General features: G+C 36.7%; 1 protein-coding gene across 2 annotated transcripts; it reads left to right on the top strand.

The window, feature by feature from the left end:
- On the top strand, positions 1-27798 carry LOC113685781 (receptor-type tyrosine-protein phosphatase S). Of its 2 annotated transcripts, none has more exons than XM_089186886.1 (36): positions 1-155; positions 5588-5901; positions 6397-6544; positions 7342-7614; positions 8189-8362; positions 8528-8770; positions 9156-9350; positions 10070-10377; positions 10937-11081; positions 11710-12012; positions 12574-12879; positions 13189-13485; positions 13785-14096; positions 14302-14408; positions 14764-14959; positions 15364-15466; positions 15817-16084; positions 16542-16593; positions 16772-16886; positions 17071-17222; positions 17854-18005; positions 18580-18661; positions 19028-19104; positions 19758-19797; positions 19999-20096; positions 20265-20381; positions 21344-21492; positions 21981-22116; positions 22649-22798; positions 22897-22999; positions 23445-23515; positions 24089-24223; positions 24467-24589; positions 25061-25215; positions 26627-26762; positions 26862-27798. In XM_089186886.1, the coding sequence occupies exons 1-36, from the start codon at positions 86-88 to the stop codon at positions 26940-26942; spliced, it is 5886 nt and encodes a 1961-aa protein (XP_089043012.1). In that variant the 5' UTR covers positions 1-85; the 3' UTR covers positions 26943-27798. The 2 variants fall into 2 exon arrangements, with proteins under 2 accessions (XP_089043012.1, XP_089043013.1); XM_089186887.1 differs by lacking the exon at positions 1-155 and adding an exon at positions 3779-4062.
- The last annotated feature ends 196 nt before the right edge of the window (positions 27799-27994 follow it).

Consider the following 27994-nt stretch of genomic DNA (forward strand, 5'->3'; position numbering starts at 1 on the left):
CGTCACATATCTGACCCGGAAATCATAAGTAGTGGGGCCAATATTCCGAAGTTCCATGTTGTTCAGATGAACTAACAACGGCAACATGTCGGAGCTACATTTGAAGATACACATTCGGGTAGCTTTATTTGTTTTTCTTCTTCCTCTGGCTCTAGGTAAGCACGAGAAATACATCAGTGAAATGTTTAGGTTTATTATGATCAAAGTACCGGATGTTACGTGTTAATCGGCCGTGAAGGCAAACTTCTCACATTGCGTAACATGCAAAGTCAAGCCGAAATTGAACTGCTATATTGAATTATTTTCAATTCATTAACAAGTAGAGAATTTCGGCTTTGTAATCTTAATTATTCACATGGTTTCATTCAGGAAACACTTGTTGCATCACGATTCGAAACTTCGTAAATATGTGCTAACGCTTATAATTCTATCCTCGCTGTTTCGTCTCAACCAAGGTTTAATATACAGTAACACTTCACAGTTTCGACTGGAAGGGTTTTGGTCGTTTGAATTACGTTCTCTCCCGTTTTTTTTTTTTTCACTACGATCTCTGGTACGATACATCTAGACTGATATATAGACTTTCACAATCATTGCGGCCAAAAAACCGAAGGCTAAAAATCTGAAGACTACGGAGAAAATAAAAAAGTTATAATGAGTAAGAATTTTTTTGGTTAAAAACGGTTCAGTGGTTTAAGCTTTGTGGAACCACAAGGAAAACTTTGTGTTTGATTTTTATCTATCCGCGTAATTAAAGGCGAGAAAGTTTCAATTTCTACTGTAAACACTGCAAAGTCGTAATATTTTTCAAGGCTGGTATTGCTATGTAAATCTGACACTTGATTGCCCTTCTTTGAGGCTATAAAAAGCGAAAGGTAACTACATGTGACCGCAATGTTGGACGTGGTAAAACTGAAAAAGAATTCTGTTAGCGGAGACAACACGAAAATTACATAGTCAGAGCAAGCCTAATAAAATGAGAAAGAATTGTGATAAGTAAACAATTAAAAATAGTCGACAGTAAATTGAATTAATTTTATCTATTGTCGTGACTTTAGACTTCTTTGTTTACGTCATTCATATTCAGTGACACGCGACTAAACGCAAGCTTTGCCACAGAACCGTGGTGAACGGATAAAGTTTTAGCCTTGAAGCTTAAATTTCTTACTAAATCAAAAATAAACTCTGAAAGTGTTTCAAATTTATAGAATTCAATCGAATATTCTTCCAAGCTCTCGTACAGTAGCACTTTTAGTTATGTTTGAGCAACCTTGGCGTTATATCAGTGAATGTTGTTTACGCGTCAAGATATTGTTCGTCAAATCCCTAGCTTACTCCAAATAAAATTGCCATTTTGCGTTTATTTATATCTGAATTCGTTTCTCCTGACACTATATCAGGAAAATAGTGTATTTCTAGAAGTAACTTCGCTTAATTCTCAAAAAAATACATCATCTTACAGGAAAAATTTGTGGTCGGTTATTGTTTAACTCTTTGGAGAAAAAAAGATATTGTGCTATATCGTTTGTTTATCTAAACTGCGCTTGGTAACAGTGATAAAAATAAATCAACTTTGTGTATGCATATTTGTTTTCAGTGAACGAAATTGAAAAGAAGAATCGTGACCTCCAATTAAGTTAACATCAAATAACAGTCTTTTTTTTCAGTTTTAGGTCGAGTGTGCGGAAAAATGTATATTTTAAGCTATAGTTACTTATGAGTTCATGTTTTTGCGGTTTTTGATCTGACCACTAATGTCCGTGAGTTATGTTGGTGTTTCAGCGGAGATGTAATACAGCCTAAGGGTAAGTTCCTTTGGGATGATCCGGATTGGGATTTGTGATATCCAAGATTACACCGATCGCGTTGCATTGATCAAACGGAGCTTCAGTTCATCAGATCAGTTACCATGACTGCAGGCGCGAAATTGTAGGGCGCGTCAGCGGAATCGCGCGCTAAATTTAAAAACGAAAACAAGATGGCCGTCGCGGATAGAGCAGCTGTTGTTTCGTGAATAGAGGAACTTTCTGATGATTCAATACTACAAGAAGCGAGAAGTTGTGTAGATGAAGAATTTCTATTGTTTCTTTTAATGAGGGAGAGGCAGAGCCATGTTCGCATTGAGAATTATTTCGAACCACTCTTCATTGTTTCAGATTTTTTAAGTCATTTTCGGATGTCAAGAACTACAGTTAGCTGTTTGGAACACCTGTTAGCTACTTGCCTAGGTTTGCCTCATGGGCAAAGGAATGGTGGCAGACCTGCCATTGACTTACAGAAGCAAGTATTGATTACGATATGGATACTTAGGAACCCTGAATGCCTGCGATCTGTGGCCGATCGACTTAACATTACAAAATCGATTCTATTTCGTGTTTATCGCAGAATTTTTGGAGCAATTGCCAACAATCTTTCCGGTCAATATATGAAGTACCTACTTGTTTTAAATGGAGCACCGTTGGGCAAAATGATTAATTTCGGATACTTCGCCCAAAGGAACGCTTTGGATCAACGATCCAATGATCAGGCAGATCAGGCTTCAGTCACTAAGAGATCTCTGCCTTGGAATTTTGAGCTTTCATCGAGACTCGCTTCTCTTTCGTTCTTATTCTACCAGGATATCAGATTGCAAGAAAAATAGTGCTTCGGACTGAGTAGAGTGTCCCGTGCCGCTGAACCAAAAGTAGCTGAGTAGCTCGGAAAAAAAGGGAACCCAATATCTTTTTTCATACAAAAAATCTTAGGGTCTGCTGTGAAACGCGATGAATCTTGTCTCTACTGCCTTTAAACGAACATCTTAGAGTATACAGAATAAAAGAGATGGTAAGTTCTGAGCTCGGTATGGTCCAGAGCATCGGAGCGCGGAATCCGAAGGTCTGAGGTTCGAATTTTTTCTTTGTCTCACGCTCGTAACAAGACGAAAAACATCTTTCTCTATCCTAGAGTAGAACCCGCTAACTCGAAACCGGTTAACTCGAAACCTAACTCGAACAAATTGCTGTTTCCTTTGGATTTTGCCTCATTTTTCGAGACATTTATTATTAGCTACCTAGAAGTCGGTCAACTCGAACTAATTTTACTTTTTAAAGATTAAGTTTACCTTGATAACTCGAGCTTTAACTAGAGACGTTGGTCGAAACGCCAAATTGTTAGAACACAGCTGATCGACACTTCCTCATTTTTAATCGCGATTGATGCGAACTTGATAACATTTTATGAAAAGTAATGTATTAAGCTAAACTTTCCAAACTAAACGTTGTTTAGAAAAAGTTCTTACAAAATAAGCGAAATGCGCGAAAATGACTGTTGTTTGTGCAAGAATAATATAAACTCGATTCCTCATTAATTTTTATTAGGATAATTGAAATTAAACATCAATCCCGATCACAAAAACTCCTAGCTAACTCCAACAATTTTTCGTTTTCCGTGGAGTCCAAGTTTGTGGTGTTTAACTCTAGTTCGTCTTATTTTTGTTATAAAATAAAACAACGAATGTATCTGTGCTTCTGGTAGCCTTCAGATCCGTTTCCAATTTAGTGATGAGAGGTATGATTACAGTCCAAGGAGCTAAGCACAAAATGATGAAAATTCAAACTTGAATTTCTGTTGATGATTACATTTTTTTTAGAAATTAAAATAAGTACTTCCACTTGGGATTGCTCTCTGCACAAACTCTGCACTGCATTAGGTAAGCACAGCGGTCGAAGGCGGGGCATGCGCAGAAAGGTCAATTTTGCCCAGCAGCGCTTAAAATTTCCCGCGCAAATTTTGCGAACTTAGACTTTTCCGTTCACAAAGTGTTGTTGATGACAAATATTCTGTTAAATTGGCATTTGTCTAGCTATACAAATTACCAGTGCATTTTATCGCTTTTGTCGTTTATTAACTGTGGGTAGCGCGACAACGTTCCTTTGCGGGTCAACCTTCTCTGTTTGCGGATACAATGTAGTCATCTGATCGCTGTTTACCGCGGTCTGAAGATATAGTTTTGCTGGAAAGTTTCCGCGGGCACAAGGCAACATATTTTTAACATGGCTGCGTCAATATGGCGATTGACTTATGGTGAGAGCATCTCCTGTCGATGTGGAGAGCTTTTCTTTGTGTTTTTGTGACCTCTGCGTCGTTATCAGTCTTTAGAAATAACTGTCGATGCCCAGGGACAATATTTTCCTCAAGGCTGTCCAGAGATGTACGTTCTTTAGGTGCTGTGGTAGGCAGTAGATAAGCGCAAATGTAAGTTGTTGCCTCTAAAATGTCTGGAGATGGAACTTCCTTTTCATCTCGAAAGCGGCAATTTGAGGCAGAGGTACGACGCGCAGTTTTACTGTTTACTTCAATTCAAGTAACTCTGAAGTTAAACTTGATATTCAACTCTGATACCACATTATTACCAATTTTTAACTACATAGCGAAGTGGTAATGATTTCTTTTAGTCATGCTCTGCAAATCCCATGTGTATCAGGTACATGTATGTTGTGTTAGTTTTGTTAAGCATTGGGCTGCACTTTCTATGGGTTTACAGGCCTGATAACCCTATTGGGATGTTAGGAGGACAAATCATTCACCTCTGGCTCATGGGATTCCAGAAAACTACTTAAAAAGTTTTTAAATCCAGAGCTGGAAGAAAGTGACTTACAAACCTTTTGAGTGTTCTCCCAACATCCTTAGTGGGTTGTTACACTGGCGAACACTGGTGGTCTTTTACTTTTATGAAATGACAACAGGTTTAGTGATGAAATAAACAGTACATTTTTGACTAATCAGGGTGCTTAGTGCATGGGTGCATGTAGTATCACAGTTATAATATAAAGTGTTGTATTATTATGGTACATGTATACAGAAAGCTAAAGGGAAGTGCTAGTTGCAAGTTATATTAATATGAAATATCTTAATTCCTTAATTTACTCATAGGATGCTGGGTAAATGTCCATCTTCAATACATTTAGACATGACACGATGAAGTTAAGGCTTGTGTGTATCGGGAAATTTGTTGTAAACTACAATCAAACCCTGTTGTTTTGAGCTGTTCCTTTGAACTTTGCACAGTAATATCAGTATGCAATTTCTCCATACTGTTCTCTATACATTTCTTTAGGTACTTACAAGAAGATTTTATCCCAGAGTCAAGACCTTAGCTTCTTGAGTTTGCAACAATTTTCTTTCTTTCAAACCTTAATGTTTGATTCAGGGATGATACCATTTTTTGGATAAATTAGATGATTATTTATATTTAAGGGTTAAAGGGTTGAGCAAGTTTCATCACTCAAACAGAAAAATATTTCCAATGAAAACATACAAAATTAAAAGAAAGGTAGAGGTAATCAAATCAAACTACCAAACAAAGCTTAATTGTTTGATTTTTGTTCTTTTATTTTTTTGCAGGAAGTTTACCAGTAAGACTAAACTTGATGCACTTTGTTTATTAGAACCCTTTACTAAGTTCAGTTTTCCATGCCAGCATTCAGATTTATCCAAAGAGGGTATACGAGAACAATTACAATCAACCTTTCTTGTATGCAAGGGAGAAGATGGACATTTGTTAAGGGGATCTATGGGTGCCTCTCTAATACATTTTCTTTCTACTCAGCTGACTGTGTTGATCTGGATCTGGGAATGGAAAATGAGAAAATTTCAGATGGTAACATAACTGTTTCTTCAGTTCAAAATGCCAGCACACCAGCCAAGAATGGTCGACTGAACTACACATCAGGATCATCATGGTGTGCAAGACCAAGTGACACTAACCCGTATCTACAGATTGATCTACAGGCACTATATATCATCTGTGCTGTGTCCACTCAAGGGAATTCTCAAGCAGATCAATGGGTGAAAAACTATACACTTCAATTCTCCAATGATGGAACAGCTTGGATGGTCTACAGAGAAGGTGGACAAATTAAGGTAACATGTTAAAGACCATGTCACTTGGCTTTTATTGATATTTGCAGTTGTCTACAAAATAATTAAATTTGACTGCCTCTTTGTTTGACACTTCCTACAGAGTGAAGATGCATTCTTAATGAGGTCTGATTGGGAACATTAATCTGTGAAGAACTTTGATTTTTCACAAAACAATTAATGGAGAAAATTGTTAGAGCTGTTTTTCTTGTCACTCTGTAGAGGAAAAATACAGGGAAAAGCTTTTGTTTGTACAGCATCCCTAAGATCATGGAGAATGAGGATAGATGTCAAAACTGAATGCCATTAGACTTGCAAAAACCTAGTTTAAACAAGGCTTAATTGTGTAAAGGAAGGATGAGGAGCACAAAGATGAGGAAATAAAACCAATATACTTGATGCTTACAACTATTAGAAGTTTGTTATTATATTTATTTAAATATATTTCTGGAAATAGATGTATATCTTTAAATTTTTAGCTGATGGTTTTGATTTCAGACCTTTCAGGGAAATAGTGACAGAGCCTCAGAGGTGAAGCATGTTCTTTATGAAAGTGTTGAAGCACACTACCTACAAATCATGCCAAGTGCATACCATGGTGCTGTGTGTATGAGAATAGAAGTGTTCGGTGTTAAGCAAAAACCAGGTTATTATTTTATTAATTACCTTTGACTATATAATAGCCGAATTTATGAAAAAGTTCTTTATCAAGGTGCATAAACAACTTCACATACAAAATTATGCTAAGTGTAAAACCTCTCTTTTGAAAATTAGTTTATTTGCATTAGAAGGAGAAGTGCTTTTCATGGCAAAGTCTTTGAGTTCTACAGTATTTTTAATTCAGGCATTTTATAAATTGCCTTGGTAAGTGATGGGCGAATTGAACTGAAGTATGGTGAAGCTAGTAAGGATCAAACAGAGAAAATGCAAACCATAAATTGAAAACATGCTGGAGTTAAATGTTTTATTAAGTACTGTCATCCTTTTGATTTGCCCTAAAAAACTAAAACTCTTTACATAAACTCTAAGTACATTTATAAATATTGACAGATGTGGAATTCATGCATGCCTACTTTGTAGATCGATGGGGATTTATTCATTTGGCATCTGGAACAAAGAGGTCGGACAAATTTTGAACTGGAGATCATTGCTTTGTATGGAAAGTTTCTCAGTGAAAATTATACAATTAGGGAAATTGGCTTTTACTCTGGTGGAGGCAGCTCACAAATCTGGTCATCTTGTTCTTTTTATTTGCTCTTACATTTTTAGAAACTTCAGTCTTTCTTTTTCAACAATATACCAGGGCATCTTTATCTGCACTTACTTGGGAGTTGATCAACTCTGACATTACTTTATCCTAGCAGGCTGATATACATGTAGGTGTTTGCAAAATGCAATACTGAAACCTTAGTTGATATTAATTTATTTTCTGTCTTGACACAGTTAATTTTGCCCTTGGGAAGGCCACCTTTCAGTCTTCAACATTTAATAATACTCAGTTGGGTGTGTCAGGTGTGTCAGATAAAGCAGTGGATGGTAATTCTGATACTGAATTTAGAAATGGAAGCTGTACGCATACTCAGTCAAGAAATCCAAGCTGGTGGATAGTTGATCTGGGTTCAGATAAGGTTCCAGTCTCTGACATATTCATAGTCAACAGATTTTCAACAGTTGCTGATGTGATGGCTAGAAGCAAAAATTATAACATTACTTTGGGTGAGCAGTCACTATACTTTTCATGTAATCAATTGATATAATCTTAAGCTAAATGGGTACATTAAAAGTAATTAAAAAAGGCAATTCCAGTGTGTCAGGTTGGAAAACTATAGTTATATGCTCAATCTCAATCTCAACCCATCTGTGCAGAAGTTTTACCATGCACAAGTATGTAAAATATTATGTGCATATTAAGAAAGTGTTGTAGAGGGAGTTATATGTTGCTTTTTCAGTTTGATGTTTCTGTTACTGCTGAATTGAGATATTTGAGCCCCTTAATATACTTTGTGTATTTTACAAATCACTATGATTACACGCTTCAAACAATAATGATGGATATATATTCTATTTATTGTAAGTGGTTCAGTTAACTTTATGTGTACATTTACATGTACATGCATGCAAAATCTTATTTCCCTTTGAAACTGTGTCATACCGAAACCCAGTTTACAGGGGAAAAACAAGTTTATATCAGTAATGAAAAACATCTATACAGTAGTTTGTCACACATTTGGTATGTACAGAGCATTGAGGTGAACTGTTGTTTTTATTTATTTATTTTTAATAACATCAGGTAACAACCCAATAGCAGTAAACAACACTCAGTGTAAAGGACTGAACAGTTTTGTTAACTTCAAAGCATCAGCTGTTTGTTTTACCAACCCACTGATAACTGGCAGATATGTAGGGATATCAACAGTAAGGAAACAAGCTCTTCAACTCTGTGAGGTGGAAATCTATTTGCGAGGTACATTTCATCAACTATAGAGATTGATATTGACTAAAGATCTTTGTAGCAAAACTTTGAAAGTTTTTGTTAAGTTGTAGTGACACTGTTAGTTCCAAAATCTCTTCTGACCACACTTTTAATGTGATTAGATGCTGATTAACATAATTGCGCGTGTCATTTCAGATAATCTTGCATTTGGAAAACAAACAAATCAAAGTAGTGTAGAGTTTGGTGGTATAAGTAGCAGGGCAGTTGATGGTATCAGTAACACAGACTATTACGCTAACAGCTGTACCCACACTGGCAAAGAACTCAACCCTTGGTGGAGAGTTGACTTGGGACAAGTTGAACCAGTTTCAGAAATATACCTAGTCAACCAAGAAAACCAGTGGTTTTACAGGCAGAATAACTTTGAGATCAGAGTGGGTAGGTTAGATCATTTTTGAAATTGTAACACTATACCATAGAGTCAAAATGTTTCAAGCAATCATGTCTCATAATGTTGGTAGTGACAAATAATTTGTTTCACGCTTTGACTGGTGGGTTATATTTAAGTTTATCTATGCCTATATGCAAAGAAATATTAGGTGGAAATTTTTGTCAAATACATCATGATGAAGTGTCATGGTGAATTACCATTTCCTTTCTGCTCTACTTGTGGAAGATTAATGATGGAATAATAAAGGCTGCACTCTGGATCTAAAGGATGAATGTAATACTCTCACAACACTGAGTAATGATAGTAGCTGGCTAAACAAGTTCTTGGTTACTTTTCCTGCCAAACCCTAAATTGTTTCCTGATTCTTTACAGGCACAGTATCTAATAATGGAGGAATTACCAATCCCAGGTGTGGTGATAGGCGGAGTTATAGCCTTCCAAGAGGAAAAGGGGTATCCTTTTTCTGTCGTCCTGTATTACTTGGAAGATATGTGACAATAAGAAGCTTAAGAACTGACAGTGAACACTTCACACTTTGTGAAGTTGAAGTTTATTCTGAAAGGAGAGGTAATACATCTTATATAAAATACCTGTATATGTTTGATAACCTCACACTGATCGAAGTCTTAAGTTATTGCACAGAGGAGTTATGCTAATGTACACTTAAGTTCTACTTTCATGCTTTACCTTACTATAGAACCATCCCATGCCCTTGCACTGACATATTTAAATGACATTTCTCTCTGCCATGCTTTAACTGTGCCTGCAGGTACAATTTGATTGAATCCCAGTAGGCTTAGTCTTACTGGCATTTTCCTCAATTTTTTTCTTTCCATGCATCTGCAATTTGAAACTTGTGTGTCAGCCAAAGTTCTCATTATACTTGACCTCACAATAAAACCATTCCTAGCCTTTGCTCTAAATCATTTAATGGACAGTTCTCTCTGCCAAGCCTTAACTGTGCCTGCAGGTACAACTTGATTGAATTTTTTTTCAAAACCTTTATGCTAAGTGGAAAACACTGGTACAATATTTAACATAGATTAATGTCAAATATGTATTGAAAGTCTGGTACTATAGACTCCAAAAAAAATTTCAAATCAATACACCTGATTAAACAAATGAAAACCCTCAGATTATTAGACAGCTCTCATATGAGTTATTTAAACTGAACCTTACATAAATGCAAACTAGTTTTGTAGTGGCAGGTTTCCTGTCTACTTCTTCGTGTTACATGTATCTGCTTGTAATTAATCAGTTCATCGTTTTCTTATAACTGATTGCAGCTTGCCAAATGCAGGCCATAGGTGTGGCTAGCACTGACACACTTCCTGATGCCAGCTTCTCAGCATCAAGTGAACGTACAAATCTTGAAGCTTTTAATGGTCGACTGAATGCATTTAGGGGATGGTCACCCAGCAGTAGTGACAGACCTGATGATTATCTACAAATTGATCTGCAGTATGAGTTTCTTATTTGTGCTGTAGCTACTCAAGGGAGGTCAACTTTTGATGACTGGACAACTGAGTACAAGTTACAGCTATCCTTTGATGGTTCCACTTTTGTGACTTACAAGGAAAATGATGTTGACAAGGTTGGTTTAAAAAGCCATAGCTGAAATTGAATACAGAACTGTAAAAGATATTCTTAGAGTTGTTCTAAAGGGAGATTTTAAGAGCTACATGTATGTGAGGGTTTAAGTCTCAAACTCTGAACCCTGGAGAAAACTTGTGAACTTGAATGAAATGTGAAATCTTAAAATGCGTTACTCGTCATCGTGTACTGAGAGAAATGAGCATCTGTAATGGATGGACAGACATGCATGTCTCTAAAATCAAGGATCTTAAATGTTTATGATATGGGCTATATTAAAATTCTGAGTAACTACAATATGTATGCACAATACCAAGTTTTCTGTCACATATGTATAATGTAAATTGAATTAACTGAACTTATAAAGCAGGGAAAAGAGAACACATCCAGATACTTTGGTGCACAGTTAAGCCTCTAAAGTTTTCTAAAGCGCTGACTGGCTCACTAGCTGAGGGATGTCATAATGACATTGTTTCAGAGTCTCAGTTCCGTGGCCAACAACATTAAAATTGATTTATAAAGTTAAATCATCAACTCATGCTTCGAATTAATTGTTTTAGACTTTCAGTGGCAATTCTGGAAGACATGGCATTGTCAAACACAATCTCATAGATGTGAGGGCAAGGTTCATTCGTTTCCAGCCTGTCAAGTTTGTTAGAAACAAAGCTTTGAGAGTAGAGGTGTATGGAGTTCTTATATCTAGAGGTATATTATGTTTAATTTGATATCATCAAGTTTTCACATTGAGCAATTTTTAAGGCTAGCACAATGGTTAATTTATTAGCCTCTTTGGTCATTGGATGTAGTTTACTTTTTTGAACACTCCCTGTAGGGAAACATCATGTACAGGTGTTACACTGTACATTGGCCAAATTAGGAAGTGGTATTTTCCACAAAAAAAGTCTTAACCTACAGCTGTATGACTCCCAATCATGGAGCTAGATATGCACCTATGTTAAATGTTGGTGGTTGTCTGCTTTTCTGAAGGGGTCTACAAATGGAAAATTGATCTGTTTAAGTCTGTTTTTGGATACATTCTTTTCCCATTTACATAATTTATCTCATATATGCACTCCCAATAGTTCCTAAGACCCTACAAATTATTATTTTCCAATAACACTGTGCAAGACGTTTTACTAACTGGAAGAGTAAGGCTTGACTTTGATCTCTTAAATACCGCATGAATTGATTTTTATGTGCAAAAGAATGAAGAATATTGGTAGCATTGTTATTATTATTATTATTATTATTATTATTATTATTACTACTATTGTTATATTGTGATCAATATTATTATTGCTATTATTCAATTATCATTCTGTCTTAATTTCAGTCCCCTCAAAAGCACCCAGTGAATTTACTTTATCTGCAATCTCTTCTACAAGTATCAGTGCTTCCTGGCATTTACCTCCTGCATATTCCAGACATGGAATCATTGCAGGGTTCAAATTGTTCTATAAAAAGAAAGGGTTTATTGGGTCAATACGTGTGGAAACTATCAATAATGGAAGGACCTTTTTAGGAGTAATTAATGGTCTGGATAAGTACACAGAATACGAATTTCAAGTGTTGGCATTCACGTCTCATGGTGATGGACCAAAGAGTTCAGTTGTGGTGGAGAGAACAATGGAAGATGGTAAGAAACTTTATTGTTTGTAGCAGTTGCACTTCCACTTTTGGTTGGTTTTCAAGAGCCTATGTCATTGTAAAGTTGGGTTGACATGAATGAAGGTGTAGTAATATGTTTGACTGTGTATTTATGTTGAAATACTAACAAATATATATTGAAAAGTTTAATCCCAAGAATCTGATCATTAAGCTCCTTGTAACTTAGTCAAGAAAATCTGTTTTCTTTTTCTCAATTTAGGTCTTCAATCCATCTATTCTTGACACCATTTTTTGGATTATGTTTGAAAACTGTTATGCAAAATGCTTTTTAGGTGTCTTATAACCAAACACTAACCCTACTTGCAATCAGTTGACTGTTGTTAGGTAAGGAGGAGTAGGTGTGCAGTTGCTTGGATATTGACATTCATGTATTATTTTTGTAAGTTTATGGATTATGCTCACTATGGCAACTGAAGATGTAAAATGTAAAACATACTCTAAGAAGGTTATAATGTTAGGAATTCTTACAATTTATGTTTTAATCTGCATTCCTCATCCTAATGATAATAAAATTTTATCTTAATTTTAGTCCCTTCACAACCTCCTAGTGGCTTAACTGTAGCAGCCAGCTCTTTTACCAGTGTTTTAGCATTTTGGCAGTTACCTCCTGAAGACTCCAGACATGGAATCATCAAGGGATACAAACTCTTTTACAAAGAAACAGGTGGTGATATGAGCTCAACAACCGAAGTACTCATCAACAATGCAGCAATTCGGTCCATATCTGTCACTGGGCTACAATCTGGTACAGATTATGACTTTCAAGTGTTGGCCTTCACATCTCGCGGTGATGGACCAAAAAGCTCCGTGAAAGTCGTGCGAACGGTTGTAGATGGTAAGACACGGATTGTTATGTCACGTTAACTGTTCGTTTTTAACACAATTTTTCTTTTTTCTTAACCTGTCGGTAACCTGTTGGTTAGCTGTCGGTAGACTGTCGGTAACCTGTCGGCCGACAGTTGACCGACAGTCGGCTGACAGGTTTTTTGGGGAGCTCTTCTTCACAATTACCGAACATTCCATGGGAATTTCTTTATCTTTAAAGTAATTATTATTTTACATAATAAACCGAGCTAAGTGCAATTTTAATTCCTACAACACTATTAATTTCTGACTTTTCCTCTAATTATAACTTTTTCTTTAGCACCTGGTCCTCCGGCTTCCCTCAATCATACTCTTAAAACACCGACTGAGTCACATGGACCAATGATAACTTTATCCTGGACAGCCCCTTCACAACCGAATGGAGTTATCAGGAATTACACTGTGTTTTACCACCACAGTGAAAATCCACTTAATACTCACAATGAGACCTTTGGACCAGATGTCTTTAGTTACACAGTTGATGTGTTGGGTGGAGTCACCTATTGGTTTGACGTCAGAGCTGAGATAATAAAACCTGGGGAAAACGCCTCTTTAATCGTTAATATCTCAGAATACAGTAAGTGCAATATAGTCTGTCTTACGTGTCTTATCGATGTTAACAAGAAGCAAGATCTTCATTACCGGCACGTTTAGTTCAGTCGTGTAATGTGGATTGTAAAAAAAATGAAATTCAATTTTAATTAAACCACAAAAAATAAGTTTGGTAAGATTAAAAAAACATTATTGGAATAAACTAAGATGAACTAGGGTGATTATGGACGAAGGAAATCGACATGGGTTTCAAATGACATGCTAAGACCGTAAAAACTTCTTAGGGCATGATGGTTAACTTTTGACTGAATTGTTTTCCCTCAGAGCCTAATAGTGGCCCAGCTAAGGTGTTTTCTGCCTATGTGAACAAGACCACCTTAAACATTTCATGGGCACCTCTACCAAGAGAGCAGAGTAATGGCGGCATCATTCTGTACAACGTCAAAGAAGAATTGTTGTCTCGGGGAACACGACAGAAAAGATCACCTCTGAGCGGCAAAACAGTCAATACAACAGACACATTCATTTTAATGAGTGGATTATTGCTTTGTTCGCAATACCAAGTATCTGTTCGAGCTTATACCAAAGTAGGTCCTGGCCCATATGGTCCACCTTTAGAACTGCCGAGAACGTCGGGTATGTAGTACGGCATACAGCAGTTAGAGTGAATTTAGTAAACCCAAAGCCAGTAACTACATTGGCCCTTCAAAATAAAGGAAGATATCCCAAAATTAAATTAGAACAGTTCATAAATAATAGAGAACAAAAAAGGAATGAAATAAGTCAACTTCTTTACAAGGAAATTTATGTTTACGCTGAAGTATTTTCGCTTTTCTCATAGGCCCGGGAACACCTTGGGGGTTAAATGCATCAAACGTTGGAGCAACCCAAGTGACACTGGAATGGAAGGAACCAGAGCTTATGACAAAAGAAGGTCTCAGCTATAGAGTGAGTTTCACGAAAGCAATAAAATGATGTTAAACCTAACGCCACTTTTTTAACTTTTGATGTCAGCCATTATGCGAGGAGCCTCTTGTGTAATATTCTGCTGGAATTTTTTTAGGATAAGTAGAAAAGTACGTGGATTTGGAAAGTTTGTCTCTCGCGTTTACAGCAAATGTTGTTGGAAAAGACAGATCTGATAATTGTTCTTTTTTTTCTTTCAGTGGTAGTCTTTGTTTGTTCGTTTTTTTCATGGCGTATTTCCAGAATGCAAAACCATGGTCAGTCTTCTCCTTTTGAACAGGAGATATTGTTGAAAAGCTATGTGAAGTTTCACATAAAGCTGTATTTCTTTCTTAAGGTGAAGTATCGCGGTATAAAGCCTTATAATGGAAGCTTTAGAGAGGAAGGTTTTCAGGACGTTGGCAGTTCCACCTATTACACCATGAAAGGTTTAGTTCCAGGTTCAATCTACGAGTTTCAGATTTTCGTGAGCTCTGTTTGTGGACTCGGAGAACCCAGAAGATTTCCTGATAGGATCGAAACAAAGATGACAGGTGAAATTTGATTTATATGAGCAGTTGCTTATTTATATAAAAGACAGAGTTTTAGACTGATTTATTGTTGAGACTACTAAAACAGTATGAACTCATTTAAAAACCCTTTCTATCCAGAAATATACGGCTGATGAATATTAACACCTTTTTTTTGAAGAAATAATGAGTTAGCTTGCAGGGTACTCGTAAAAAACGATGAATTATGCCGATCTAATTTTTGTCATTGGCTGATTGTCTTTCACTAAGTTTACCAGGGCAAAATTTTCAACGGCTCAATAATTGACTCTTTTCTTTTTCGCTCTCCAGTTTAGAGTACATTATCATATAAATAACACACACATTTTTCTGAAGAAAACACCTTTTCAAACCTGTTACAATTTTCTTGCTTCTCTTTTTCATTTTAGCCCCGATCTCTCCAGCTGTACTTTCGGTGACGAATAAACGTATTTCGACATCAACTGTTGTGATTCGCTTGTGGCCTGCGGAGCAAAGAAATGGTCCAATAAGGTGAATTACTCATTTTTTGGGGGACTTACCCTGATCCTAACTAAGATAATGGTCCTTTACCTTTACACTTGTCGCCATCATTGAAGGGACGCCTGGATTTTCAAGTTTTGCAGTTCCCATCCGTTTAGGCCTCTCCTTTCATCCCTGTTATTCTTACTTCTTTGGTATTTTGTTGCTCCTTCAGGCTATCTTTCCAAGATTTTGATAGAAGGGACATCTTTTTTACTCAAATTTCGTTACCTGTGGTTCTTTTAATCAAAGCTCTCTTTGTAAATGTTATTTTTTAAGGTTCGAGTACTTAAGTTAAGTGCAATGAACGTTAAAAAATATTCCAATTTCCTCTTTTTCAGTTCTCATCAAGTTATAGTTCTAAATGTTGTTGACGGAGTGGAAGATCTTCCGATTGATTTTACTGCAAAAATACAAGATTCAAATAATTCCGAGAAAGGGAACCTGAATTTTTATGTTGCTGCTGAGCTGAAAAATATTCCGGGGAATGAAATGTCTTGGGAATTCAGTGTTGGCGATGGAAAAACGTATGGAGCATACAGAAACAAAGAACTCAAAATCGGAGAGGACTACATTGTGTACCAAAGAGCGATGACTTATGACAATGATGTAAGTAATTTCTGACAAGTTACAATCTGCCTGAAGCTTTCACCCAAATGGCATTGTACTCCCATCACACATGTAATACTCTTCACCTGGTTGACCTTAAGGAACCGCATAGGAAAAAGTATTGAAAAAGACCCAAAAAAAGCAGGAAAATGCAACTGTAAAAGACTTAAACCTTCAAAGTTTCCAAAGGGAACCTTAGCCCTCCCTAGGAAAGGGATGACTGGTGTTAGGATTTTGAAAGCGTCCCGTGTCGCATTAGGGTGAGATCGAAAGATCTGTGATGGTACACAGCGTGAAAAAATTACAAATTTTATGAATTTGTAATTAAGAACAACGCTTCCCCAAAGTGGCAGATTATATTTGCCAACTATTGGAACCTCCAGCAAAACTGAAAATGCTACTATCATATAACTACTAAAAGACAAATTAAGACTAACTTTACCTATTACGTTCACAGGTAATTTTATATGGACCAGTCAGCAAGGTGGCAAAAATTTCTGTCACTGAAGGCAAGATGAATGCTTATTGATAATTTTGAGTCGAAATTTTCTTGATTTTATCGTTTCACTTTCAAACCTAATATTTCTAAAAACAGAGGTACTCAGCTTGATAATTAGTCTGTATTCATAATTAAATATTGACTAACCTTGGATGGGTGTTCTCCTTTTTTTGATACACATGCTGTAGGATTGGGAAGAAGAGAAAGCTCTAAATCTGCTAGTATTGTGCAGATTGCCGTTCCAGTGGTTCTGGTTATAGTCTTGGTACCATTGCTTCTTGTCGCAATACTGCTGTATCGGAGGTATGCTTGATCCGCAGTAATGGTTTTATATAATGGCTTTGCAAGGTGTAATTTTCCTGATGATGTTCACAAGGGGTAGAAGCAAATTGTTTCATGTTCCTTATGTTGTAATGGAATATCATAAAAAGAAAAGAGCTTTTTGTGTGTTCCCAGTGTAACTGTGTGTTTCCCACCACCGTTTCAGGAGGAGACGGGCAGAAAAATCGGGCCCAGGGAAAAACAGTAATAAAGTACATATTCCACTTGGCGAATTCAGAATGGATTCAGTTGAGTCCAACGGAAGAACAGCTGACTTAGTTTATCAAAACGTGTCTGAAATTCCTTCAGATGAAAGTGGTAAGCTATTGCACTTAGATATTTTATGAATTAATGGTTAGTTAAGAGGTTGGAGGCAGATGATTCCTTCGCTCGATTTCTCACTTCTAGGACTATCTACAATGTGAAATCAATACCGATCGCCACATGAAGTTAAAATGTGATTGATGAAAAACCGATAATGTACATCTATATGATTACATTTTTAGCTCACTATCACGAGGAAAGGATTACGACATAGAAATGTTAGAAAGGACGTCCTCGTTTAGTCATAGGAACTATGCAATTGTTGTATTTGTCTGGAACACAGGGCAAAGGAAAGATATGAGTTGTCCGTTCAAGTGCTAGCGTCAGACCTCTCGAATTTTCGGTCGGACACTCTACCAAATGAGCTCTAAAGACTTCTTTTGTGAGCAAAAGAACGCTTATCACGAGGACCAGCAGTATTGAAAGTTTCTTAATGATTCAATTTGGAAATAAAGTAAGAAAGATGGTGAATTTTGAGATGGGTTGTCCGATCAAATAGATTTAAAGCATTTGTCACCATCGTGAGGCCGAGGAAAAATCTGGGTCTCTTGTGAGATTGGGACTATTAAGCTAAAGGGAATTACTTTTTAAATTTAAATTAACCTCCTTTGATTCCTCTTCACAGTTGGTGTGAAAGAATCTCTCCCCAAAGAAAAAGAATCGGTGTACAGTGAGGCTGATGATGGTACGCCAAAACCAATTCCTGTGGCGGAGTTTGCTCAATACTTCAAGAACAAATCAGTCAATGGAGGCATTATGCTGAAAGAGGAATTTAAGGCAAGGCAAAAAAATTATGATAGCTTTTCAAGGGGATTTCCATAAGCTAATGCCGGTGTAGGTTGATTTGTCCATAGAAGGGTAGAAGAAAACTATATAACAACTTTTTCTCATAAGGTGGAAAAAGCAAAGCGAATAGAGAGGCTAACGCGCGCAGCCGACTGGTTAAACAGGTCTGTTTACACCACAAAGTAACTAACTGTCCAAATAACCATACAAAATCGCAGGACATTTGCACTCTATTCGCGCGTTATTTGTACTTTATTTTCTGCAGTAGGATAAAAAGAAGAAGTACTATCTGCTTCAACCAGGTTTCTTGCTTTAATGAAGAGAGTTTCCTTTTGCAAGTCTTTAATACTGTGTGATTGTTGCTGTTGTTGTTGGTTTGACGTAATTAAGTATAATTGTAGTTACTGTTTCATGATCATCAACAACAAATATGAATAGTAATTTCTAATAAGATTGCCTATCCCTTCAAATCAAAATAAATTAATGTTCAGTCGGTAGAGCGGCTTGTGTTCTTAGCTGGCTTGGAGACTTAGACAATTAACTTTTTATACTTATTTTTTAACAGAAGTTACCCAGCATTTTGCCGTTCTCTTGGGAAGTTGGCAAAAACAACAAAGTGAAAAACCGTTTTGGAAATATTACGACCTGTAAGTGAATTTTACTTATTCTACACTATTCAGTTGTATTTTATGCAATAAAAAAGTTTTCTAAATACTCATTCGCTTGAATGCAGAGTAAAAACATCAATTACAAATTTGCATTTAAAAAAAATCGCTTTGCGGACCCTTAAATTTTGTGGAATCCTCTGTTATCGCGTGATCGTAGGAAGAAGTTTAACTGAGGGATTAACTCTTGCAAACGAAGATTAGGGTGAACCAGGGTTTCCGCGCCCTACAACTTAGTAGTGGTCACCGGGTGAGAATTAGTTTGAGTACGAGTGAGTCATTGAGGAGAGAGATTCCACTGCGAGAGATTCTCTTTAAAAACTGAAGACTGGCTCTTTTTCGCGACAGATGATCATTCTCGCGTTGTTTTGGAGAAAATAGAGGGTGATCCAAAGTCTGACTACATTAACGCCAGTTACATTCCGGTAAGTACAACCCCCATACCGCGTAGTACGGTCCATTTTAAAAGTACGTCACGATGTTTCGAATTCTCTATTGTGTTGTTAAAGAAAACTTATTATAGAGCAATTTTCAATTGACAATAGAGAGTAACTTGGTATTGCAGTGTCTGGCTTTACTTCCCTTTTTTATTGTTCCTGTAAATTCGTGCCTCTCTCTCTCGATCACTTAGATTTAAAACTGAAGTCAATTTTGGACTTGGTTGCTCTTGTTTCCCACGCTTTAGGCAGTTTGAATGTATTTTCTTATAGTTATCTTTGGCTCACTGACATATCTACCTTTATTCTGCTTTGCTCTAAGATTATTATGTTATTGGCTTCACAACACTCAATCGGAATGCGCTTTTTTGGGATAAGACTTCATAAGGGTGGTTTGCTATGGTAGCCAAACACCAAATAGTTAAATATACTTCAAAATGGACCAAGGATTGTTACGGATGGAGAATGTAAAAACACATTACAAACGAAGAACCTAAAAAGTAAGAAACTTAACTAAAAGTAACTCTTCTCTCAGCTTGATAGGAAAAGCGAACAGAAAATATAAACAGCGAAATTATCACTTGTGTCTCTAAATCAAATCATCAGTTATGATTTAATAGTAACTTCTATTTCATTCTTAGACTGTTGATGAGGAATCAATGAACTACATTGCAACGCAAGGTAATAGATTTTGGTTCTTATTCACGTTTTCCAACCCACAGTCGGTTGCACATTTTATTGTTTTTCTTGGATAATTGTTTAAAAAATATATCTGGTATATCACTGTTGTAAATCTGCGATAGATCTGTAGAGTGAAGTCTGCTTAGGTACGCGTGGTTTGTTTCTATCAAGTCTCTCAATACTTTGTTGATATTTTTTCAGGTCCAACCTCTACAACAATCAATGATTTCTGGCGAATGATCTGGCAAAATAATTGTTCTGTTATCGTCATGTTAACCAACTTGGTGGAGCTTGGAAAGGTATTCTTTCTGATGTAAAAAGTACTTTTCTTTATTACTCTATGGGTTCTTTACAGTATGTTATTGTCGTGCCCAGTTTTTAAAACAGAACAGACTTAGAAAACGATACAAATTGTTTTATTTCAAAAGACGAGTGATACAGGTACAATTGTTTTTTTACTCTTTAAGAACAAGTGTAATCAGTATTGGCCTGACAGTACTACGAGGTTTGGATCCATCACAGTAACACTACTTGGGACGCAAAGCTTCGCTGACTACTGCATCCGAACCTTAAAATTAGTCCAGGTAAGAAAATATAGAAGAACACCTTATTTGCGTGATGTTTACTCCTTAAAATAGAATTAAACGTAATACATTTTTTTTCATAGAAAATGTTGTTCATCGTGGTTTTAAAGATAAATGAACGTTTAGTCGTTTGTCTTGCATACTAGCCTGACTCCTACGAACGTAATATTTGTTTGTAGGGCAATTGAGATTTTCATATTATGTTCAACGTGTACTTTCACGTAGGAAATGAATGACATTATGGTCCGGGATCAAATTTACATTGATGCAGAGACATTGACAGCCTTTCTTACCTTACAAAAGCAGTTTATTTGAACATATTGATTACAAAGCCTAAACCTTATAACCCTTTATCTCCCAAGATCTCATTTGCAATTCTCCTTACTGTCTGTCATATAGTTCTTGTGATGTTAGTTTCGAGATCAACTAATAATTCCTTAATTAATATTTTCTTTATTCTTATCACTTGTCTGTTTGATATTGTATTGATATAGTAAGGAGAAGTTCTGTCTTGGTCACTCATGGGAGTTAAGGTTTAACTCATAGGAATTACAGACACGAGAGCTCTCCTCCTCCTTTCCTCTCCGATTATGAAAGTAGACTGTTTTTTTTTTTCAACTGGAAGGTTTTTATGGTGATATAACTTAAGATTCTCTAAACTAACTCACCGAAAATTGCATGCCAGGTGCTAGAAGAGTGATTCACTGATTAGATATTTGGGGTAGAATGGTTGCAATAGGCGAGATTGTTAAGTGACAACGATTCTGCACTCTGAATAACAGAGGTTTTATGATACTCGAAAGGCTCTTATTTTTCAGTGGAAAATCATCACCGCCTTTGCAAAGTTGAAGTTTACACATTGTCAGACAATTTTGTACTGATACTTTGATCGTGATTCGTCCTTTAAGCCTCAAAAGTAAAATTAAAATGAAGTTATTAGTCTTAATTTTCATCGGCATTAGGGCACAAAGACGCGTGAGGTTTACCAATATCATTTCACCTCGTGGCCAGACAGAGGTGTCCCACACCATTCGACTGCGTTACTTGCATTTAGATGGAAGGTTCATGTTCGAAATCAGACCACTGGTGGACCACTCGTTGTACACTGCAGGTACTCTTTAAAAAAATTGTCATTTGACAACAAGTGGGTGAGGTGGGAAAACATGTTAAAAACGCTGCTACGAATGAAAGTTTTCAGGACTGCTGTGGAGCAGCCTTTACCAAAGTTCTCGAAAACTCAAAGATCGCAGCTCAGCTCCACTAGAGCGTGCACTAGTGAGGAGAACAGCTGATCAAGGTCGCCCACTGGATTCGCAGCCGTTAACATTCAAATACTAGTTAAATAGTGTCTAAAGGTTTGGTACAACGAGGAAGGAGATCAATACGCATTAAAAATAATACATTAAATAATTTTTAAGATGCGAAAACCTCCTCTTACCTCAGTGGGACAAGAAGTGGGTACTACACGTGTAGTGTAGACAGCATTCACCGCGTCTGGGCCGCATAGGAATTCAAAATTGCTGGTCGGCTGATTTTTTTTTCTTTTAACGACATGATCATTTTTCTTTTGTGATCTCTTATTTGTTTGCTTCATGACAGTGCTGGTGTTGGTCGAACTGGTACGTACATTGCTATCGACGCCATGTTGGAAGGTGCTAAGAAGAAGAATACTGTGTTCATACAGAATTACGTGCAAGTGATTCGAAAACATCGCCCTTATATGGTGCAGAAAGATGTAAGTGAATTTGATTCATTTCTGCTGCGAATGTTGTTGATGATTTTTCTGTAGTCACATGAAATTGAAAGGACATTCGATCGCGAGATAGGAAGCTGCAAGGTTCGAATCTTTGTGGGTAATTCAGTTTCTTGTACATGGGTAAATTTTTTTACATTCTTCTCGGACATAGTTATTGTTGCGTCTAAGGTTTTTAATTTTTCGAGTGTTCCCGCTCCAGAAGTGTGGGTTAGACGCAGATGTGATTAAATTTGATATCTCCGCTGTATTTTTCACGTTTGTAAACGAGGAAAGAGTAACGTAATGAAAGTTTTATTGCCTTAACTGAACGTTTCTATAATTATTTGTCGTTTTTGTTTGCTATTCGTTCTGTATCATAATAATTAATAGGAGGGAAATGGGAAAAATAACAATTTAAATGGAAGATGACGACACTATGCGTAATCGTATTATTTGATGAAATAGACTAGCAAGATACAGTGTTTGCTCTTCTTGTATTTGTTTAGCTTCATAGTTTTTTGTATTTATGTAGACACAGTACGTGTTCATACATCAAGCTGTGATGGAAGCTTTGACCTGTGGAACTACAGAGGTCACTTCTCAAAACTTGCGGATTAGAATGAACAAACTTGCCAGGGTTATGTCAGATGCCAAACAGACTGGTTATGCAGAAGAATTCAAGGTATAAGTCTACCTCACACTTTCAAATGTCACCAGTTTCATATTATATAGTCTATTGCTAAACGGGCAAACTAAAGTGAAAAGTATTTGTTATTCCAGCGTTTGGAGCTCGTCAGCGACTGCCAAAGCTCAGGAGAAGAATTTGTCGAAGCGTTGAAGCCCTCGAACCTTAACAAGAACAGGTTTTCAAATATAGTACCAAGTAAGTACTGTCCCATCTGTTATTAAACTGTGTTTCTTTCCTGTTCAGCGATAACGGAAAAAAAAACATTTTTTGATACAATTGAGTTTGATGGCTACATACTGATTTGTTAGGGACGATATCCACTAGTCATTTGCAAAATTGAAAGGGTAATTAATACCACCTTGCCCCACCAACGGGAACCGGAGATATGGAATGCTCTCTTGTAGGTTAAAAACATTCTTTGACTACGTTTTTTGCTGACATTTCGCAAAGATTTCATCCAAATTTCGTATCAGTCAGGACGAAATTATACTGATATTTCGCCAAGATTTTATTTTTTTGAAACCCCGTTTAGTTTAGATAGATTGGATGAGTGTTGGGGTGATGTTCACCATCATCATTACATCATCATCATCATTATTGTTTATTTCATAGTTAAAGTCGTTTTTTTATTTCATTAAAGTGGATACTGCGCGGGTCATGCTGAGGAGTTCAGAGCCGGATAAGGATTACATTAACGCCTCTTTCGTTGACGTAAGTACATACGTGTTGGGAGCACTAACCCTATACCGGCCCCAGATCTAGTTCTTAATTCTCCTTTTTGGCTGTTTTATATTTCGTTCAAATAAGTTAAGAGAATTTAGCCTATATTTTACAAGTTATTTGTTTGTAGTTCGAGTCAGTTGTCACTATCCTTAACCATACTCATTCCATATCGGTGTTTATTTGTCCTCCAAAAATACATTTTATGACTGATTATCTTGACACTGAAAGCAATTTTGGATCCCACAATAAACGACTCGTGGTGTCTTGACTCAGCGCCCTCAAGTTGACGTTTAAGTTAATACAATTTATCTGTAGTCAGAATTGCAAGAAAACAATGTTTAACCTATAGGCTTGATACCAAGGAAGACGAATCAGTTGTCAGTTGGTACTGTGCAGTAGCAATAATAAATTAGATACTTGCTGCAGTTTTTTTTTTAGCTTTAAGGTCATCAGTGCAATGGAATTTTTTTTTAATCGAATTGTCTCTCTCTATCGTATTTATTGCTCTGTGTTCTTTACAATAATTTTCTCAATGGTTACATATTTTACTACCTTCATCAGGACTATAGTCGACGTGACGCATACATTTTGACTCAAGCCCCGTTAAACGATACTGTTAACGACTTCTGGAGGATGATATCACAGTATGATATCGGCACAATTGTGATGTTAAACAGTTTAAAAGAGGAAAAAGAGGTATACTTTACTAGTTTTAACACCAAACGCAGGTTTTAACTTCTTGATATTTCTAAAGGAAGCTCTGGAATCGTGCATGTGGAATTCTTTAACTATGATCCCTCAGATCTGGAGTGAGAGTTCTTGCGATTCTGCATTTTATTACTTTTAAAAAGTTCAATTTTTCGCATATTATCTGAAATAAATATTGATGTTCGCATGCGAAGATATATATTGAATCCGGCATTTTGCATCTACTGGTAGAGTTATCCACTATATTGGCCAAGTGAAGGGTCTGCCAAGTATGGAGACATCACTTTACAGCTTCTATCAAAAACGAATTCGAAGAACATAACGACGAGGAAGTTCAGCGTTATAAATGCGACGGTACGGTGTAAATCGAACTAAGTATTATGAATAACTAGTTACTTTGGGAGTAATAATACGAGCCAGAGGATCTTCGAATTTCCTAACAATTGACGAGGAGCAGAAGGACTTACTAAGCCCAACTTATGGATTAAATGTATGTTAATCGTCTCAATGACGTTATAAGTTGGAATTATACGAAAGTTTAGAAAGAGGTAGCTAGCAACAAGCTTTCCTTAAAATAGTCACTTGCAATCTGGATAAAAGCAGCTGGTTACGGAAAAATGGTGTTTGAAATGTAACCTCGGTCTTTTTCAAAATGGAGGCAGCCATCTGTGAAACCGGCCGCCATCTTTAAAACTGACTGAGAAACTTCCGGGGACGAGGCTGATGCGAAAACTTTTTCTGTTTTCTTTTTTTTTTTATGGTGATCCCATCCGTGATGGCACATGATCGTGATATTTATGTAACTTTTTAATTCCAATACGTTAGCCTCCCATGAAGACGTCGACTGTACAGCATATACAGTACACTGGATGGGCGAATGGAGACTCGAACCCAGATCCCCAAGAAATGCTCGACCTGTTAACTGTATTAGAGCAGTCTCAACAACAATCCGGAGATGGTGTCATTGTTTTTCAATGCAGGTAAACTAATTTTTTTTTTTTTTTAATAAAAAAAAAATCATTTAATTTTTCCCTCACAATTTTTAGTGATTGTTAAAATAAAGCGAGAATGCAAAGATTAGCAAACAAAAAAATTATTAAAGTGAAATGTGATCATCGCAGTAAATTTTCCAATTTAAGCAATTGGAAAGAAGAAGCCTGAAAAAAAAAAATCAGGGCTTCAACGGGATTCGAACCCGTGACCTCCGCGATACCGGTGCGATGCTCTACCAACTGAGCTATGAAGCCACACATTGGGAGCGAGGTCAATTTATTGAGTTCATATCTTCCCGTGCAGTGAAATGATGTGAAGTTTATATGAAATAATTCATATTTGTACTGCGGTTGTAGATGAAAGTGAAATGTGATCATCGCAGTAAATTTTCCAATTTAAGCAATTGGAAAGAAGAAGCCTGAAAAAAAAAATCAGGGCTTCAACGGGATTCGAACCCGTGACCTCCGCGATACCGGTGCGATGCTCTACCAACTGAGCTATGAAGCCACACATTGGGAGCGAGGTCAATTTATTGAGTTCATATCTTCCCGTGCAGTGAAATGATGTGAAGTTTATATGAAATAATTCATATTTGTACTGCGGTTGTAGATGAAAGTGAAATGTGATCATCGCAGTAAATTTTCCAATTTAAGCAATTGGAAAGAAGAAGCCTGAAAAAAAAAAATCAGGGCTTCAACGGGATTCGAACCCGTGACCTCCGCGATACCGGTGCGATGCTCTACCAACTGAGCTATGAAGCCACACATTGGGAGCGAGGTCAATTTATTGAGTTCATATCTTCCCGTGGAGTGAAACAAAAAAATTATTTCTGGTCAATACTGCGAGTTCATTGCTTTTGCTTTGCATGGCGAATTCTCTCAGTCATTCAAAGAAAAAAATTTTTTAAAAAAATTAAGAGGCGAAACGAATCGGAACTCGATCGTTCTCTTTCTTTTGCGTTTAAGTTAGTTGGTAAGTATTTACGTTACGTGGTCTTCGGCTTCTTGTGATCTTATACGTATTCCAATGGTTGGTTGTCGTGAGTTACTCTGCCGCTCAAACAGCATGTCGGGTGCGAAATCGATACCAGCCTCTCAGCTCTACGACTCTTAGGTCTCTGCGTTTTGACCGTAAACTTTGTGTCTGAAATGGGATTTATTGCAAAAAGTAATCAGGGCGCATCCTAGTTTCACTTTAGTTAAGATTTTGTCTATAGGTTAGGAGCCCACACCTGCCAGTGCTTATCCCAGTTCTCATAATATGAGGCGACTAGATCTTTGAACTGGGTACCATTCCCTCTCAGGTGAACCGCAATATTTTACCTTGCTCACAACCTGGGTCTCCTCGGAGCTCTTATCATTATTTTTATTTTATCTTTTGGCGTCACTTGTTTTTTAGGGATGGTGTGGGTCGTAGCGGCTGTGTAGCTACCATAATGTCAGTGATCGAACGAGTCAAGATTGAACAAACAGTTGATGTGTTTCAAACCATTAAACTGATTCGAGCTAAAAGGCCTGGTGCTGTGAACACCCTGGTAAGTTGCTAAGAAATGACGAGGGATACTGGGACTGTGTTCATCAGCGAATTATTTCTTTGCCTCGACTTAAAGCTCTATCTACTGTTCGTTTTTCAGGATCTCTACTTGTTCTGTTACAAGACAATCCTTGCATACCTGGATTCTTTCAACTGTTATTCAAACTTTGAAGATTGTTAAATTGTCAGTATTTGACAGTTGTCGATGTTTGCGTACCGTCAGTCAGTCAGTCAGTTAGTGAATTGATTAGCTGGTTGGTCTCTCAGACACAAATAAATTTAATATAACAACAATCATGATAGATATGATGATCGTATTGGTAAATTGGTACTAGTAGCGCGAGTACAATAGTTAGCTCTTCAATATGGTTAGCTTCTTAATAGATATCACGGGCTGATTTTCTGAAGGGAAAAGCTCTCCAGTTTGTTTACCAAGAAAGTGCTAATCAGTAGTTGCAGTTAAATAGCATAGAAAGGGAACTTAAGTTTTGTGTAACCATGATAATGATAATCAAATGATCTTTAAAATTCATCTCTGACTCTAAGACTAAAAGTTTGAACCAAGAGCAGTTTATAATCAGACTGAAAACCAGTAAACAAAGCTTAATTTGTGGTAAATCTTTAAAGATTTACTGTTTAAATGGGAATTGTATTATATTCCTTCCAAATTTTATATTTTTTTTCATTCGAAAAGAGACAAAGATAAAGTGGTATTTTAAAAATTGGTGTTTTTTATAGTTGATAGACAGACCAGTTAGATAATAATACTGTCGATTAGAAATAATATTATTTGAATAGCTTTACGAGCTAGTAAAAAATAAAATTCATAAATCTGTCTTTGTAGACATTAAGTACAGTACTGATGCGTTGTCGTTTTACGAGAGTTAAATGAAAGGAAAAAAACTTAACTGTACACGAGCACTCTTAGCACAAGGTTAACTGTGTTCAAATGAACTTTTCTCTTCATTTAAAGCAACGTTGTAAGCTAAAGGTACATCAGTTATCCCGTTGATAGTAAAGGTTATACAGACACGTAACACTGAGAAGCCGTTTGGTTGGTGTCGTTCTTCATCATTATATGGAGAGAACACGGAGGAAAAACTCTCTGACAGGCTTGTATAGAATCTTATTCTGACCAGAATTTATTGATTTATTCGATTGGTTATTTAGTTTACATCCATCTAGTTTGTGCATGTCTTGCTCACCGAAAAAGTTTGATCGTTGCAAATATTA

Source organism: Pocillopora damicornis, chromosome 11, assembly GCF_964200805.1.
Source record: "Pocillopora damicornis chromosome 11, jaPocDami1.2, whole genome shotgun sequence".
In the NCBI taxonomy this organism is placed as follows: domain Eukaryota; kingdom Metazoa; phylum Cnidaria; class Anthozoa; order Scleractinia; family Pocilloporidae; genus Pocillopora; species Pocillopora damicornis.

Bases quoted from the DNA above. Each gene is read 5' to 3' on its own strand.
- LOC113685781 (XM_089186886.1), top strand. From the start codon at position 86: ATGTCGGAGCTACATTTGAAGATACACATTCGGGTAGCTTTATTTGTT. The intron at 7,615-8,188 runs GTGAGCAGTCAC...TAATAACATCAG, and splicing joins AAATTATAACATTACTTTGG to GTAACAACCCAATAGCAGTA. The intron at 13,486-13,784 runs GTAAGTGCAATA...GTTTTCCCTCAG, and splicing joins CGTTAATATCTCAGAATACA to AGCCTAATAGTGGCCCAGCT.